The 18,989-nt window shown below is 38.4% G+C and overlaps 1 protein-coding gene across 3 annotated transcripts in view; it reads right to left on the reverse strand.

The window, feature by feature from the left end:
• Window positions 1–1,053: 1,053 nt before the first annotated feature.
• MKX (mohawk homeobox) overlaps window positions 1,054–18,989 on the reverse strand; it is a 58,785-nt gene continuing 40,849 nt past the window's right edge. For 2 of the 3 annotated variants that reach the window (XM_019731545.3, XM_088789391.1), the window contains 2 exons: window positions 3,730–3,763; window positions 1,054–3,624 (listed from right to left, as the gene is read on the reverse strand). In XM_019731545.3, coding sequence (XP_019587104.2) covers window positions 3,438–3,624; window positions 3,730–3,763 — 221 coding nt within the window. In that variant the 3' untranslated portion in view covers window positions 1,054–3,437. The remainder of the gene's footprint in view (window positions 3,625–3,729; window positions 3,764–18,989) is intronic. The other variant, XM_088789401.1, reaches the window with a different exon arrangement.

The raw sequence follows: 18,989 nt of genomic DNA on the forward strand, positions 1-18,989 counted from the left end.
CCCTCCAAGGCATGGCCAACCTAAGCCGCCCCAGACAGAAGAGTCTGGACAGCTTGCTCGTATTCTCTGTGTTTATTTGCATGATGTTGTGCCATTGAGCTGGATGAGTTTAAAAGCAGACCATGGCTGTTGCCACTGTTTGCTAAACATTGCTACTTGGAATAGGCAGAGAATACATACACTGACTTGAGCTCTTAGTCATCTTGACCAGTTTCAAGCAGGACGAAGAGAGGGAAAAGCGATTCTTGTTGATTTGAATGAAGGAAGCTCTCGCACATGCTGTGTTTTCTACTGGCGTGCCTGTTCGTCTCTGTCTTTGTTTTACTTTATGCTTTTCTCCACGAAGTTCAAACTAATAATAAAATGATCTTCCTTGAAGATCTTTCTAACGCTGATACCAACTTTCACCCTTTCATTGCAGTCTTTCATGTCAGATATTTGTTTCTTTCCCAAGGCTCCTCATTAACGTACCCATATCTCATATTCTACTGCATTTCTACTTTCTTGCACATAAACCCTATATAGAGGAATTATAATTATATCTATTTCAAAAATGCTAGGCACTCTGGTAGTCACCTTATAAACTGTATATCATCTGTAAACCTTATAGCAAACTCTACAAGGTTTAACACATTCCTCTCACTTCACAGATGAAGAAACAGGAGCCCACAGTGTCTGGATCTTACAGCAGTGAGTGGCAGAGCTGGGGTGCAAACATCGATCTGTCTAGCTTCAAAGCCAAGGTTCTCTCCAGTACATAGCACACAGAAATAATGCTTATTGTCCTAGTTACTGAAAGAATGAATGTATTTTGTGAAAATGTACATTTTAAAGTTATATATTTTAACAGTTAGAATCACACTCTCTTTTTCTCAGCTCTTAAAAGATGGGTTGGTGGTCTGAGGTGATGAAATCAAACCTAACACAAATGCAGCACTCTCATATCATACCCCTTACCAAACTAAGGAGAATTATGGCATATAATGGGCCCCTCTGTTCTGCTTCTTTCTCCACCTGGTCAACTCTCAAAGGAAAATAAAATTCATATGATCATTGAGGTCTAGAAATTAACTTTTATTTTAAATCTGTCAAGAACTCCTGGAAGTTATTAATTTTATTGAAATGATTACATATGGCAAAACAAAGCATAGAGGTAATTCTATTTCTCTACAACATAAATTATGAGTTAGATTCTCAGCTGCTGGCTCAGCATTGTTCAAGATTCTTTTAAAGGATGACTTCAATTTCCAGAAAATGTTAAAGCAGCAAAAGAAAAAATAAATTAAAATTAATTGCAATTGGAGATATTGCCAAGGATGTGTTAATTATAAAATCTTCTTGATGTGTTTCTAGGCCAGACTCCAAGCTTTGGTATTTAAAAAAAAAAAAAAAAAAAAATCATGTGAGTAACTGTCCTATATTGGCTTGTCATCCATAGTTTACAACATAGAACAAATTTGCTGATTCTTTTAAAAAGATGGCAAAAGTGAATTATGACTAATTCAAATAAAAAACCAGCATCCATTCATCTAACCAAAATAGTCAAAAAAACAAACAAACCAATTTTATTAAAATATTTCATACCAGAATAACTTATAATAGTATGAAAAAGAATGAAGTACTTGTCTTTAGTTCTCATTGACATGTTACCATTTTGGCAAAACTATTTTATAAAGATTCAAAAGTTTTTTTTATCATGGATCTGTAACTACTTAAGGATGTAAACCAAAGGAACTCATACTTCATCTGATCATACAGTCATAACTTACATATCTTGCTTTGCACTTACTGTTACTGCAAACAGCAATTTAGAAAACAAAGTAAAAATATATATATATATACAAAATATTTTATATCAAATTCTCTTCATTACACTAAATAAACCCAATCCCCAAATGCTTTGTTACATGAAAAAGTGTCCTACAATTTATATCAAGATTGGTAATGTCCATATATCAACTAGAGCAGCCTTTGGTTTTAAAAGCATTTTGCAAAATAAAGAAAAATGTCACCACATGGCTGCACTACTGGCTCTCATTCACACTCACAAAAATGCTTTCCAGTTTAAAAAAAAAAAATTACAAAATAGATTACATACTCAGAAAAAAACATCCCACCATAAAAGAGTCAAATCCTTTTTACTTCTCTGCAGCACATATACGCTGTTATGCTTGGCGTCTCTACTGTTTATCCAAGTTTCAAGTCTCCCCAAGCTGATTAGAATATTATTGTTTGATTGAAAAACATATTCTTCTTTCTCGATATTGATTATTTTCACTCAGTGATAGTCTAATTTAGAAACAAAATGTTCTTTCTTTTAATGCACGGTTTCACTTAATTTTTACTTTAATGTCCTACTTGGCAAAATTCAGAGACTGTTCAATGTTTTGTTTTCCATATGTTTTAAATTTAGAAATCAATTTTACGTGTGTATATGCATATTCACAGAGATACATTTCTTTCCTTGTCTTGTTCTCATTGCAATATAAATTGCCCATCAGCAATTGTAATTTGAAATGAACCAAGTAAAAGGTTTTTAGCCATTCCATATGAAAAACAACTTCCATCACAAAAAAATACCAAACAGGATTATGTTTTAAAACTAAACTATGGATTTAGTTCTATAAAGAAAAATTTCGAATTACCTATATAATAAATATTTTAGAAGTTCAGCAAAACTTGAGAAAAAGAAAATCCAAATTAATTCTAAAGAGCACTGCAGTGTTTTGCAGCAGTGCTTGGAAAAAGTTTTTCTGATCACATTGTGTTCATTGTGATTTTTCTTAAATATACACATCATGTGATCACTACACCTTTCATTTTGGAAATTTGTAACATATCAGATATGCAGGCAAGATACATGCATAAAATTCTCACTGTCACTCTATAAAGCACACCGAACAATTTTAAATACAGAAATAGTTTTTTTTTTGTTTTTTTTTGGGGGGTTTTTTTAAAGAAACGTTTCATTTGGGCTGAATAGATTTCCAAGTTTTAACATGTGAATTGTTGAATACATTTCAAGGGCTTTCGGCAATTATGGTTTCAGTCCTGGAATGGACAAGTCCATCTGGAATGACAAACACAGACTAATAAGCCTTACGGGCACTGTCATTTTGAGGCATAGCTGCTCTGCTGTGCCCACGTTGTAGCTTATTTTCGGGAAGCAAGGCACTTACTGTAATGGCAATGCAGACACTGTATGCATAGTTTGAGTAACATAAAATAAGTTAATACTTTTGATTAAAGTGAGTTTTTTTTTTTTATAATTTATATGTCTTTTACAGAAGCAATTAAGTGATATATTTAGGATATTTAAAAATAAGAAGAGGTTTGAAAGGGAGTCATTTTCACTCCTGCTTTGGCTCTTAAGATGAAAATTTATGAAAAAACACACCAACGTGAAGAATAGCCATTGATCTGAAAAGCGACAACTCTTAAAATTGTTGAACCAGTGGCACTTTGACTGTCTTTACTTCTGCTATATGTGACGACTTCTGGATGATGCAGCTGGTAGTTCCCTGCAGTTTGTCTTTTCCCTGTGCAAGATTTGTTAAGGCCATAGCTGCATTGATCTCCTTCCAGTATGTGTCATCCTTGTTTGGTCCCTTTCTATTAGCTGCACTGGATTTAAGCAAAACAGAGAGAAAATGATCAAACTCACTGCAGTGTATGTAGAAAATGCTACCACTGAAAAGCATAAAAGGCAAATAAAATCCTATTGCTCACCTGTCACCCTTATTGGATCCATTTTCCAGAGTGTCTGTAAAGAAAAGCAGAAATTCAATTACTTTTCTTTTTCTCTTTTTTCAACCTCAGGAATTTCATCATTAATTATCTGAAATAAAAGTTCATCAGAAAATATAGTTGAAAATTAGGTTTGTTTTCTTTTTTGTTGCAAAGGTAGTTAAAATTAAGGTACAAAAACAAATCTCTTTGCAAAGAACCAGTAATATGATGAGAACAGGAAATAAAGAAGGAAAAGTAGCTTTCATAGATATACAAAAATCTGAGCTCAATTTTTCTGAGAAATTGGGCCTTTTCATGAGGAAGCGAATGGTATAGGGAAAAGAGTGCTAACTGTACCTGGGGCCAGGTTCTGGTTTCTCCCCACCAGTCCTGTGTCCCTTTGGGCAGATTACAGTGCTACAATGTTTGGGGTGCAATTTCCCCAACTATAAAGTAAGGGAATTCCTAGACGATCTTCAGGGTACCTCTGTCTCAGTAGTCTATGATTTCATAGGAATCAAACCTCCATCTCAGAAACAAGGCTGGCAAACAGTTCCATCTCGCTAGTGAGCAAATGAGTAACAGACCCAATGCTGACAGCAACACAGGGCTTCCTGGCATAGTACAGCAAGTACGCACCAGTCTTCAAGCTCCAAATGAACTCCTTAGCCTGCTGCTGCAGGAAATGAAAGTTAGGGTGCAAGCTTTTGCTTACGCACTCTCACCTTTGGTTTAGATTTGTTCCCTCACTCAGAACACTAATGTTTACCAATACCACATCAATATACAGAAAGATGAAACGGGTTACTGATCTTGATTAACTCTTTGACGGAAAGAATATGGCATTGGGAACACAAAAACAGACAGGCGGAGGGAAAGAGGGGCTACCAGCATGGCAGGGGAGTGGGGACAAAGGAGAGGGGTTGGGAGTCCCCATCGGCCTATGACACTCCAAAACTATGTATCGGTTAAGTCACCATCATCACCACCATCATTGTCAACAACCACCGTTACTTGAACAGCTATAGGAAGAGGTGCTGTGCCGCGTGCAGGAAACATGAAAAACGCAGTGTTTGCCCAGACCATTTTCTAATTCTGTGGCCTTTGGAAAGCTGTCTTTTCCTGCACTCAGTCTTCTCCCTTTCTTTTACCACCCCCAAACTCAATATTTCTGAAGGCATGTTTTTTTCTCTCTGTAGTGCTCAAGGCTAGGTAGGCCATGCAGCATAATGTCTAGCTCTGGGCTCTACGAGAGTCATGCAACTGGAAGAGACTTGAAAAGAACATCAACATGATCATAATATAGTCCAACCATGGCAAAATTTCCCAGGGAAGACATGGTCAAGAGAAAATATCTACATAACGTGTAGATTAGGCAGCTAAACTGCGATGCCCTCTGTGAAGGAAAAGAATCAGGAGTCAGGCCTTACAGCGTAGGCCAGAAGACAATAATGGGTTATTACAAGCTCTTTGCACAACCTTTCACCCAGGGACCCAGGGACCCAGGGAGCTTAAAAAAAATTTAAAAAATAAAAATAAAAAAATAAAGCAAGCAAAAACAAAAACACTTAGTAAAAAATGACAAGGTTGTTAGGAAGAATAAATGAGATGATGTATGTCTGGCCCCAAATGGAACAACAAATGTTAGTTCCTCCTTTCATTTTAGGAATCCTTTGGGGAAATATTAATAATTGGATCTGTGAGTGTTGGCTGGTCAGCCTCTGGATTTTCTGGCTCCTACTAGGTGGACCTGGATAGTTAGCTACACCTCTGCTGCTTTCAATAATTTTGGAATTATAAAAGTACTCATGCAAAGGGAGGAAAAGAATGACAGCTTGTAATTTACAGAACTCTGATAATCCTAGTTTACAGATCACTTCCTATGTGCCAGGCACTATTCTAAGCACTTTGTGTCTTAACTTATTTAGTATTAGTGACTCTGTGTGTGGACAGCATGTCTCTGTGATGTCCATTTAATCATTCTTTGTTTAGTGCTGTTATCTGTAAATCTTTACTCAGTAATGACAGAGACAAGGCGCTACCAGAACACAAAACAAGTCAAGGCCTTTGTTTAGGAGGAAGAAAGCCAGAAACATTGGACATTTTACAGAGAAAAAAAATAAAAATAAAAGAGTTAGGCCTTTGCTCAATTTTGCCCACAAATTGCAACAATTCTGTTGCCAGAGTGAAGCAATAGGTTATGGAGATATTTATTCAATGGAAAGACTTGGCAAAAGCAGAATAAGTTCCATGAAGCTTAAATAACATTAGGGAAATAACGAAACATAATTTAGAAAAGACCATGTAACTGATGCTCTGGCTCCCAAACAAGCAGTCTCACAGGCACGGGGGGCCAGAATCAGACTCCCTACCTGAATGGTCAACCTGAGAGTGATTAGTGCACAGGCGACAAGACGGAAGCCGGTGGCTACCAAATAAGTGATGGGTTACAGAGCCCAGAGATGCCAGAATGAATGGAGCCTGCCTGTGGAAGGAGAACGTGTCATTCACCGTTAAGGTCCACGGAGAGCTTCTATTTGAGACGAAGAGTGAACTTGGAGGTCCTGCACCCCCATGAAAGGCTGGATACCGCTAGTGTCCCCCGTGGATGCCTCCCTGAACTCCTTCCACCAAGAAACAAGTTTACTGCAGCCAACTGTGAGATTATAAAATTCTGCTTACTCGTTGGGTGTCTGTGTTTTACAGTTTGGTGCCTATGAAAATACCTTTGAAGTGTAAAAACACAGACTCCAATCCCTGATCGGGTATTCCTAATTAGTTTCACAAATTTCAACAGTGTATTCGGCAGTCTTCAAAAGACTGAATCCTGTATTTTAAATCTAAGGCAGACAAATACATGCAGTGTCATCAGGTATAGATTCAGGTTCCTTTCCCAGCAACAGAAGAAAAGTCCTCGCAAAAAGTAAGGAACAGAAGAAACATTTTGCTTCTTCATCAATCGTCAATGCTAAAACAGCGTTTAACAAAGATTTGTCAAAGATTTCAAACGAACAAGAAAAAGCTGACTACTACTGCTTTTGGGGAATCTCTGTGTCCAGGGCAGTTTTGGTTCGAAACGTAAATTGGTGTTAGGAGGGCATGCTTTCCTGTTGCTGTTATTGGGGGGCTGCCCAGTGTCACTAGGACATTATGCGTCCAAGAGCCACCTCCTGCAGTGTAGTGTGTTCTAGTTCCCAGAAGAACAAGTAGAAGGAAGAGAGCAAACAGGGGCCCTTTTACTCAGAAATATTTGTGCTTTTGTAGGAAAGCAAAGGGCTATGGAGATCTGGCAGTTTGGGGAGAGTTTTTTCTATTTGTTGTGCTGAGATGAAATTTGGGAAAATGCCCCAGTTATTTTAGAGAACTGGTATCATTTGAGGGGAACTCAGAAAATTTACAATCTACTCATATTAAATAACTGTATTAAATGAGAAGATTTTTGTTTTTTCTTATGCTCTTTTCCTTTGAAGTATAAGCTTGCTGGCCCTTATCTGGATCTGTATTTTGTGCCTTTTCAGCCTATAGACTGTGTTCAAGGAGCAGTGTGTATTCACCCATCACCAGGGCTCAGGGGCTTACTTCTGCCCACCTCAGACAGGTGGTCTCCCCAGCCCCCTCCAGAATGGGCACCCAGTAAGTAGCTCAAGAAACAATCTGACAGGAGAAGGAAGGATTCTGAATGTTGCCGAAGAGAGGGAAATCTTAAGTCTGAGCTAGAGCAGACGTTTCACTGCCACTAATTAACATGCACAGACTTAGGGTATGACTGCCCTACGTTCTGCTCAGCTGTGGCTCTTACTCTGCGAGTAGCTTGGCTCAGCGTCTCCGGAGTCTGAGCTGAAATGCGTTTTTACATTCTAAGGTTCCAAAAATCAGCTACACTGTCAATTACCATAAAAGCAACTGGTTGGCAGGAACAACTTATTGAACCAGCCAAAAGAGCGTGTTTTAAGACCAAAAAAGAAAAGGAAAGAAAAAAAAAAAAAAGAGGTGCGTAGTTAGGAAAATCTTGAACGCTGTAAAACCCAAACCATGTTGAAACCTAAAGTGGGGCTATCCTCGGTTGGGACATGTGTTTTCTTATAAAGTTAAGTAGAGAAACAATTATACAGAAAATTTCAGTTCTACTGCAACTCGAGATGGGTAAGCTCAAAACTCTATGGGCAATGTGTCCGGTCAACTTTGGCAAATGCAATTTACAAATACATTAATTTTGGTAAATATTCCTGAAATAAAAGTTATTGTCATAAAAGAGACAAAAATATGGCCAAATCTTTTGCTCTGAGATTTTTTCCCCAAAAATTTAATTAATAAGCCCTAAAGTTAGGAATGTTTTTAAATGTTCCACAAAATATTACTCACACCACTGAAATATAAATAAAATTAAGTATGATTAAGAATATGAATATTTTTAAATTAAATAATCTAAAAATCGTACACTATATGTTTCCCTAAGTTAAAATAAAGTCAGAGCTCCAGATGCTTGACAACTGTGTTTCCTCACCCTTGGTCAGTTTGGGGGCCATGACTGGTGACAGCAGGTGTGGACAGCCAGGGTTTAGTTCCAAGAGCCTCTCAGACACCCGATCAGTTGCTGGAGGCATTTACATACTTGGAACAAGTGAGATATAGAACAAGACTCTGGTGATTTGGGCAAATAGAAAACCTCACTGAAGATTCTGAAATACCGAATGCTCCCAATTTGCAGGATCTTACACCAAATGGATGGAGTGATCTCCGGGGCTCCCTGCTCCCATCACCATGGTTTCTCTCTACTTCTGCACGCACTAGATGCAGCCTGAACTTGCACTCCTACAGATTGGATCCACTGTGACTTTATGTTTCTTTTCTTATAAAATTAGCATTTGTTGTTTTTCTCTAATAAGAAAATACAGGTTCACTGCAGAAAATCTGGCAAAAAGTATAAAAGAGAAAATAAAGGGCATTTAGGATTAACTCATGTTAATATTTGGATATATGGCCTCCTAAGCAAGTTTATATACATTTTTTAAAAATGAGGTCATTCTGTATATGTTTTATAACTTGCTTTGCTCACTGAACTTTCACTTTAGCCTTTCCCTTTGTTAATCAATAATAATCTACCATTTGGCATTCCTGATGGGACAGTGGATTTCGTCTATGAAATAGAAACAGGTTGAAAGAATTCAAAATCCAGCTCCACCCAGTGTAAATGTGAATATTGAGAGACCCCAATGTTGCAAGAAGGGGTTATCTTTAAAACAATTACTAAAATTGATCGAATGCTTCTTCTCATGCCAGGGATTCTACAAATGTTATCTAGTTAAATGCTTACAACATCCCTGTGAGAGAGCACCCATGGCCCTTATTTACAAAAATGACAGTGTAGGTTAGAGCAGTCCAGGAACTCGCAAAGGACTCAGTTAGGCAGTGGGGGCTATGAGGCTCGGCTCCCTGTCAGCGGACTCTGAAGGTCGTATTTTTAACTGCTGTATTCCATTATCCAAGTGATTTCTGTTGCTAAAGCCACCTTCAAGGACCCTGGCAAGGTCAAATGCATTGTTTATATATAGAAAGCCTGTGGAATGATAACCTATCAAAAATCTGTTAAACACTTTTTCTGTTCTTTTTGCTAGTGTTTTAGACCATAGAGATACAAAGAGACATTTTTTTCTCCTTATGATTTAATTTGTAATATCAAAACATCTGTCCAAATCACAGAATAGGGAATCTAAATAAGGTCTCTTGAGCTCTTCCTCACACTTTAATTAGAATGTCATTTTCATAGACGTGATATCTGTATAATCACTCTTCAATTGCCTGAAGTGAATTACTGCTAAATGACTCCTAGACAGCTGTTGCTGCATCACTTTTAGAGAAAATTTTTGTGGTCATTTTCTCCTTAGGGTAGTTAGAGTTTTTGAATGAGTAAAGATAAATCATTCTAATTTTTCTCAAAAAGGAAGGGGAAAGAAAAACCACCCAATAAATAACCCATACCACTTATCTGCTGATGACTAAACTGCTTCTTCTAGTTTCACCAATCAAAGCAGTGAGTTCCACTTTAAAATTTCACATGACAGGATGAGACTGCAACTAACGCTTGGTGAGTATCCAGGTTACTGCTCTCAGAAGCGTTACTGGAGCTTCAAGCTTTCTGAGTAGTGAGAATTATACAATGAAACCCACCTCATCTTAATAGATGGATCTAGTATTTTTGTGCGTTTTTTTGCAATATACTAGCTAAATTATTTATTCTGGGGCCTTAAAGAATGAGTGGTTTCCAAGATCATTTCAGAGTTTGAAGGAAAATCTTTTCCAAAAATGAAGCCAGTGTTTCCTCCAGCCATGACGTCCAGCCCCCGGCCAAAGACTCTTTTCCTTCCTGCTACCTCTCACACGGGCTGGCCCCTCCATGGTGAATGATGCCGCCCAGATATCCTGATCTCCAGGATTGCTACCTTCAGCAGCCTTTCTGTCAATGCCTTATCCTCTCCATCTGCCAGGAAATAAAAATTAGAAACCATGCTCTTCTATTTTGGACCAATAGTGACGAGTTCCCTGGTCAGGATGGGGGTAAGTTGACATCCCAAAGCTTTCAGGACAGGCTATATTTCAACTAATACCACCACCAACAGCACATCTCTACTGTGCCTGGAGTAGCCATGTCTGTGGATAAACCTGTAAAAGTGCTCTTTGGTTCCTTATCAGTTAGAGAGCTATAGCTTTGATGGCTTTCCTTATTATGCGGAGCTTGAGGCTGGTGGATCCTTATTAATTCCTAGCTGTATCTTTGTTCTGGAAAAATGCAAAGCTATTCTGACTTCATCAGTCTGAACTGGAGGACTAAAGGTATAGAAAGTGGAATTTGTAACTTGAAAGAAACTTTTCAAATAAGCAGAGTACAACCCAGTTATAACGTCTCACCTTCACTTTCAATCTTTTTCACTGAATATATTAAATAGTCTTAATGCTACGTTATTCTGCATAGTCTCGTCTACCAGGATTGCGCCACTGTGATCTCAAAGGCTCCACCGTCCCAAAGTCTAAAACTTTCAGTCTGAAACTTCACTTTGAAGATTAGAATGTGGTCTACGGGGAGGAAGTTGTTGGTGAGTGACCAAAAGGAGGTTTGGAAATATTGAAGATTCACATTTCTATTATTAGCTTGTAGTTATGAACTATGAGTGTGGTCTGGTGTGAGGCACGAGGCAGCATAGTGCAGTGGTTGGGCCCCAGATCTTGGAACCAGACAGCAGTTGAACCCATATACTATCTGTGTGACAGCTGGCCGGCTGCTTGCCTTTTCTGTGCTTCAACTTTCTCACCTATAAAATGGGGCTAATAGTACTAGATGCATAGGCTTGTTATGAGCACCACATGATTTAATATTTTGTAAAGATAGTTTGAGCACATATATCAAGCTTTACGTAAATCCTTGTGAAATAAAAAAAATTAACCTTCTCTCTTACTTTTGTTTTACATCTAGAATACGGGGTTGAATGCAGTCACCAGAAAAATAAGTATTGTTCAGAGACTTAATATGAAAACCATTATGTAAGGATGAAATATTTTTACCCTGGGCACAGCCCATCAGCTCAGATTAAAGGATTAAGTGTGCAGAATCTATCATCTTCAAAGACAAAATGGCTTTTCTGACGCTATGCTGTGCCAAAGTACCGCAACATGCCAAGACAAACAGCACTGGAGCCACATTAAAGAATATCTACTCACTTTAAGTGTCTGATGGGTTTTGTGACTTCATTTTCTCAAGGGGAATTTTGGAGATGTTACCCAAAATGTTTCATCCATGAAAGGTAGGTTTCCAGCCAAAGTCTCAGAAAGTGACTTCCTAACCATGCACGAATAACTGCTGTGTGTGCCTGTGTGTTGCAAGGAGCATTAATTGTTATAAAGGCTTTCCTTTTTACATACAAGTTGGGCTACTAGTTCTGAAACTGGATGGACTTTGATTCTTAGCTGAAGCTTCATGAGGGCGATTTCTCCCGAGATCAACATAATAATAGCTGCCACACTGTAGTTCTAGAAGGTCAACTTGTTTAATAAATATAGAACTGAGTAGTATTAAATTACAAAATATTAATAGGACTTTCTTCAGCAGAAGGCCTTTCAAATGAAAAATATGTATTTGTAATAATCTAGAAATTGGCTGGAAAGTCTGGCTCCATCCATGTGTTTTCAAGCTCTTCAGTATCTCTGAAAAACCATCAAAAAGTATTTTTCCTTTGATATATGAACTGGCTGACATTATTGCCATGCTTTTCAAATTCTTCAAATTACCATCTCTAGAAATGACATTTCAGACTTGGGAATCTTGGTGTTAAACCTGTCTGACTGCATTAACACCAGAAATGACACAGTGAAAGAGGATGTTCACAAACTTCTTGGATCTTTCAGAACAGTAGCAAATGACAATCTCCCTACTCACAGCTCATCTGCTGTATTCATTAATAGAAAAACACATATTTTAGACACAAGATGAACAGTATTACCCATCCTTCTACATTTCAAATACATTTCAATGTTCTTAACACACTTAAACTGTTTTAACTGTTACTTGGCATGTCAGTGTTCTGTGTTCACACATGTCTACATTTAAAGGTTCTGAGATTTTCTGCTTTTAATTTCAGAAACCGTCATTTAAAGTCTAAACCGGGGTGGGGAGGGACTTTGAAATAAAAATTGGGAAGATTTTTGTTGATAGCAATTGGATGGCATTCTCCTCCAGCAGCTCAGGGCATAAGTGGCATCCACCCTGGACGGGGCGGCCTTCCATTGCAGGGCACACTCCACCCACACGCTGAACTCAGACTGGGACAATTTAGACATGACAATTCCCCTAACTGTCCATCTTTGGGAGGTGGGAGGAAACTGGAGTCCTTGGAGAAAACCCACACTGACAAGGGGAGAACGCGTGAGCTCCACACTAACAGTGGCCTCAGCTGGGAATCAATTTCTTTTTTATGCTCTGTTTTGTTTTTCTTTGTCATCAGCACTATAACAAAATAACGTTGAATGAAAAACAATGTTATTCGAGGACCGGCTGTACTAAGTGTAAAGCTCTCGGAACTGTGCTTGGCACATAGTAAGTGCTATAGAGTTATGATTCTTGAAGTGAAGACGTGACACTCAGTCATTCGTCACTAGTCATGGATCCACTCCAAATTCCATGGAGGTGCTAAGCCCCACACAGGATTTCTACTATCGCACCCTAGCCTCCAACCCATCTTCTGAGGATGCTGCAGAGAAGAAGGATACAATTCACAGGGGAACGTCTCAGAAGGACAGATTCCTCTCTCATCTCTGAGATTGTGATTATGTAGGTCACAGAGATGGTGAAGAATAAGCTCCCAGGTGATCTGATGCAGATGGTAAAGGGGCTGCTCCATGAACAGAACTGTGGTGGAGCATTAGAAGTAGACTGCTCTCAGTAAAGAATTCCAGCATGCTGGAATTCCTGGGTGTTCATTCAAGGGTAGCTGCACAAGACAGTATTTCTATGCTACTTATCAAAAACCATTATGGATTTCTAATATTCCCAAAGGGTCTAATCACAGTCTTAAGACTGTATTTAATGAATCACATTACTGATTCTCCCTTCGTGTGAATAGCAAATACATTTATACATTTCCATAGGGAAATATTCTTCAGAAATGGGAGACTCCAGGTTCAATAATACTTTGTATTGTGTATGTTTGCTTAAATATAATACCACTAAAAACACATTTTTTGGGGGGATAAAACACTTCACTTTACTTGCATTACTTTCCCCAGTTATTACCATTTTTACTATGCTATGACATGTAATTCAGAGACAGTCATTACAAACACAAAGTTGAAAATGAAAAAAAAAACCACACACACCAAGATTTTCATTGTAATACATTACAGACTACTTCAGAATAATCAAACCACCCTCCTTCTTCTAATTGGAACAGCAACAGTAATAATATACTGTTATAAGATCTGTTTTCTGTTTTGAAAATAAACACGTTGGCCCAGCTCTATATTGCTATGATGGTGGGGCCTTTTATTTTTGTAAGTCTTGTATTTTTTTTATCTTTCCTTTGGGAAAATAGGGTGACATATATTAATCCACACGGGGTCATCAAAAACTAATTATTCAACCTAACATAGAATTTTTTCTTTCTAGGGTAGCATAATAAGCTTTTATAAACTAAAGTAAACTTAGTTTCTGCTGCCCTTAGTAGAATATTTTATTCAGGCCTGCTTCAGAAAGAACAGAGCATTGTTTTATTATACATCGACAGAGTGATGAGGTTTTACAAACAGTTTTTTAGTTATTTTTAATCTGTTATTTTTACAGCAGCCATGAGAGGTGGCTGGAGCTATATGATCTCTAAAGAGGAACAGGAATACGGGGTGCAGAACCACCATGCAAACAACGTGGCCACCACCAATACCAAAATCACCAAAACAGAGTGCACTGGTCATGATGTTGAATCGAGCTGTGAAGGAGGATTGAGGGGGTCCTGTCTAGGCCTGCTGATGGCTTTGCTCTTGAACAACAACGGAATGTCAGAAAATCTGGGACCGAAGGGCTAACAAGAACCCAAACGCTAAGGTAGTAGTCTCGAAGCCACCTAAATAAAGGTCCAGGGACAGGCTGAGAACTGAGAATGACTCTTGGCCGGGTGTCTGCTGGAGGGTGAGCCGAGCTGGTCATTCCCTTGAGTACTCGGGGTCACCCTGTGCTGCGACCTCCATTGCCAATGGCCACGCAAAGTAGACATAGCAAGTCTAAAATAATAAGGCTCCAGAACTACAGCCTTAAGAAAAGTAATATTCAGGACAGGTATTTCTGTGGGCGTCATACGCTATTAAAAATATAGCGCTTAAACACAAATCAAAGAAATTATAAAAGAGAAAGCAAGCACCCTTATGATCTTAGATTTACAAAAATACCTGAGCTCACTGACTACCAGGAAAGAAGAACAAGTATAATATAGAGAAAAGATTTTGCAAAGCCATTTCATGGAAATTTAGACATAAAAGAATGGCATTCTTACATGATTTAAATATATTTAAATGGCAAGCGGCTACTACACATATGAGTATTGTCTTATAAATGTCATATGCTATTATAAGTAAATAAGATACCTTAACGGCAAAAGAGAAAATATATTTATTTTAGTCATTAAAAATTATTGATTTAGAGAGAGGGACAATGAACCTAATAATTTGTTTTGAACTAAAGCAATCCTCTGCTAGTTCTTATATTTTCTATCCTTTCCCATAGATTTTTATGACTCTAGAGAGAAATTTAATATTTTAACAATCAATAATAAAAAACACTTTTAAAATAAATGGGGGCTGGGGGGCAGAAAGCTGTGCAAAACAGAAAAGAAGCAAAAATGGCATTTCCAGAACAAACCAGATCCATTTATCAACACGCTTGGTTTTGGTGATATACTATACATACTCAAAAATGACTTAAGAATCACATCCTCCAATTTAAATTCTCTCCAGATGCCCAGAAATAGATGGTGAATGAACAATGAGAAGATAGTAGTTACTGCCTTGAATCAAAATATTAAACAAAACAGCCTGGCTCTCATAGATAAGAGTAAACAAACTACGTATTTTCATCATGGAGGCACAAAAAGTTGCCTTTTCTTTCTTTCTTTTTTTGGGGGGCTGGGGCTGAGGGTGGGTAATAACAGCCAGGAAAATCATACATTCCTTGTAAGATTCCCAAGCTCTTGTAGGCATGTGGCTTTCTCCCCGTCCCTAATAAGATGTGGTCGTTCTGGTGACTTTTCCACACTCAGGACGTAGAAGCAAGAAGGGTTGATATAGGCCATCTGTGGATTCATGGGCAGAATAGTTTCTCACAAGAAACCAAGAGCTGTGAAGGTCCCCGAGCCTAGGAACCTGCCACAGCACCACGTGACATCCTCTAATACTTCAGCTGTCTATGCACTTAGACACGTACCCAGGTCATGCCCAGTACGAGGGAGCCAATCTCTACTATGCATACGGTTTGCACATGGGTCCAAGGCCAAGGGAACCAAAGGCATCTACCTACCATAGGAGGAGAAACATCCTTCCCAGGCCATCCACAATGGGAGCCGAACACAAGACATTATGAAACACACATGAAGAAGTGAGCCATTGTTTCAGGCCTCGGTGCAGCATTTAATTATCCAGCCCTTAGCATAAGACAAGAATAAGAGGTTGGGAAGGCAGAGTTGGTTGGGAAGGCTTTTTAGAAAAAGTGTTGCTTCTGTTTTACAAACTCTGAGTAGCTGGATACATTTTCCAGCTGATTTTCAGCTAATTTAAGAGATTTATAAAAATCATCGTATAAGATAGATAGTTTATTAGACAATGTAATATGCAAACTCTTAGCTGGACAAGAACATGCAGGAAAACTACTTTTAAAGTGAAAGGAGCAAGGAATCTGTATTTGTGCTGACTTATAAGAGCTTGTAGGAGAAGAGTAAAGAAATGAAAGATGAGTGATGATGAAAAGACTGAAAGGTGAAAATACAGTAATTAATTATTCACATGACTAATTATCATAATAAAAATACTTGGAAGGGATAGGAGAAGATACAAATAGGCTCAGAAATGGCAAAACAGAAGATTATTTTTATACTAAAGAAAAGAGACAGTAATGGGAGTTCTGCAGGGTAAGTGTTGGAAGTATCTATCCAAAGGCTGCTTTTAGAAACAGGAGTCAGAGTTTATGATTAATTGAAGAATTATTCAAATGGAATTCCACAATAACTTTAGTAGTCTTTACGGCACAGAGAAAGAGAATAACCAATTAGTTACTCAAATTCCTACAGCTGCTTCTAATGGGATTTGTGCCCCTTTTGGTTTCTCTTGAATTGAGAAATGAAGCACACCTGTTCACTGCAAATCAGCGCAAACTGTGAAGGGTGGGTTTACTTCATCACAGTTTATTCCTCCAACTGTAAGGTACACTGGATAGAGGCCAGAGCGCTTGGGGTCTGAATCCCAGTTCTGCTGCTAATTAGCATGTGGTTTGGGGCAGGTTACTTTATCTCTTTGAGTTTCTTTCTTTCTTTTTTTTTTTTCCTAATCTGTAAAATAGATACACGAACACAATGCACAAGAAGGACTGTTGTAGAAATTAGCAATAATTGCTGTAAAACACCAGGCACCCAGTAATACTCAACAAATGGCAGCTACAATCATTCCACGATTGCACATACTCTTTTTTGTAGTAGGAGCAAACTTTGATGAACTTTGAAGATTGACCTTGGAATGGAACAGATAACGAGTAACACAACAATTAAAAACAGTTTTTGTATTGAATTGTCTTAAGTTAGGTCAGGGGCAATCATGTTATGTCTATGATGCTCGGGTGTGGAAAATTCTCAAAAGAGCAAGACGGCGTATTATGGAGGCTTCAATTTTGCAATGGCTTGAAGAAGGTCACTGAAATTGCTTAGTAGCCATAACATGAAATGGAATTTCGATGAGAGTGAGAATAACATGCATTCTCGTCTTCGATGAGTGAGAATGAGCGTACCAACGCAAATTCCAGGTTTATGTCAGCAGCAGGTCTTTTGCTGTTCATTTTTGGGGTTGGCACATGCAACCGCTATTGGACTGGCAGCTTACGCATGTTACCCATACAATCATATAGGTATGTTAGAGTGTTTTCTCTTAATTGCTTGGAGCAAGCTTTAAATGTGAAGGTCCTTTCTCAAAATAGAATATAGCACTTGGATCTAGGGGAACAGCTTTGGAAATTCTCGTTCTTAAAAGCTACTTGTTTAACCCTTGTTATCAAGAATTTTCTAGGAAGATCTAACTAGCTGGTATACCTATGCTTTTCATAAGGAGTAAAATAACTACTTAGGACATATATTACTTAAAACACCTTCATTGTATCACTGCTTTATCCTAAACAACTGCACTTGGTATCCTTAAATTCTCAGATTGACTGAAGCAAGAATATGTAGATTATTTCAAATACTCCTGATATCTTACAAAGAAACGGACAATTATGAAAAAGTTCTTTCCACTGCATACAGAATGGTAAGAATAGTCAATTTCCCTTGGAATATTTTTTGACATGTTTGAATTCCTGGCATTTTTATAATGAACAACCACATTACAGTGAATCTGAACTTATCCAAGTGAAAACCAAATCATCTTTTTGTAAGTATCAAAAGGAAAATTACACTTTGTACAGAGCATTTTTATCACCCTTGCTTTTTGGGGCATAATTAAGGGCCAGGTCAACTTAACACAATTCATGGTGACGATAACAATATTTGTTGAGCACTTTGCAAGTTCATAAATGCGCAATTAATCTCATTTCCTTTTTGTGCTCATTTATTTAATTTCCCCATTTTATAATGTGGAAATTGAGACTCAGAAAAGCGTCCAAGGCCAAATTGTTAGTAAACAATAGGGCTAGTACTAGAAACCAGAGCTCCTAATTTTAAGAGCAATAGAATTTGCTCTTCTCCATGTTGTCTGCATTGACTTATTCATGGGTTCATGGGTTCATTCAGCAAACCTTTATTGAACACATCTTACATAGCAGGCACTGTGATAGGCACTAGAAATACAAATGGACTTCATCACCAAGCAACTGTTGGTTTGGTAAATAAATAACAACAGTGTGGTAAGTCCTGGGCGAGCGTAGACAGGAGCGCAATGGCAGGGGGAGGGGGTAGTGGTCCCTGGGGGCAGCAGAGAAGAGGCCCTGGCAATTGCTTCCAGCAGCAAGCAGCCTCTCCCATTCATGCCAGCATGCCCAACTAATGATATCCTTCTCGGAATGCCAAGACCTGGAAAAGATGGGAAAGCACGGGCCTGAGGTAAAGACAAGCAGGAGTTACCAAGGTGAAGGTGGGGAAAGCATTCCAAGGAAAGAAAACAGCTGTATGAAAGCCAATGTCATGCCATTGCACGATTCCTCTGGAAAACTCTTTTTGGCGAAGCTGAAATGAATGAGATGTGTGAGGGGGCCGTTGGAAAATGAACCAAGAGATATTAGCCGAGGCCAGACATTGAGGGGTTTATGGTTTGGGCTGTCAAGCGAAGGAATGTGAACTCTATTTTGAAAGGTATGGTCAATGTCTAAAGGATGCTTAACAGGGATACGATCAAATTCGGATTTTAGAAAGATATCTCTTGTCTTAGTGGAAGATTAGATTGGAGGAAGCAGGCAGGATCATGGTAAGAACCTAAGAGAGAAGTGAGGGGGGTGGTGGGTGGGAGGTGGGAGATGAGGGTAAGGGGGATCGAAT

This window comes from Rhinolophus sinicus, chromosome 1 (genome assembly GCF_057876585.1).
Source record: "Rhinolophus sinicus isolate RSI-liver-muscle chromosome 1, RSI-T2T, whole genome shotgun sequence".
NCBI lineage: Eukaryota > Metazoa > Chordata > Mammalia > Chiroptera > Rhinolophidae > Rhinolophus > Rhinolophus sinicus.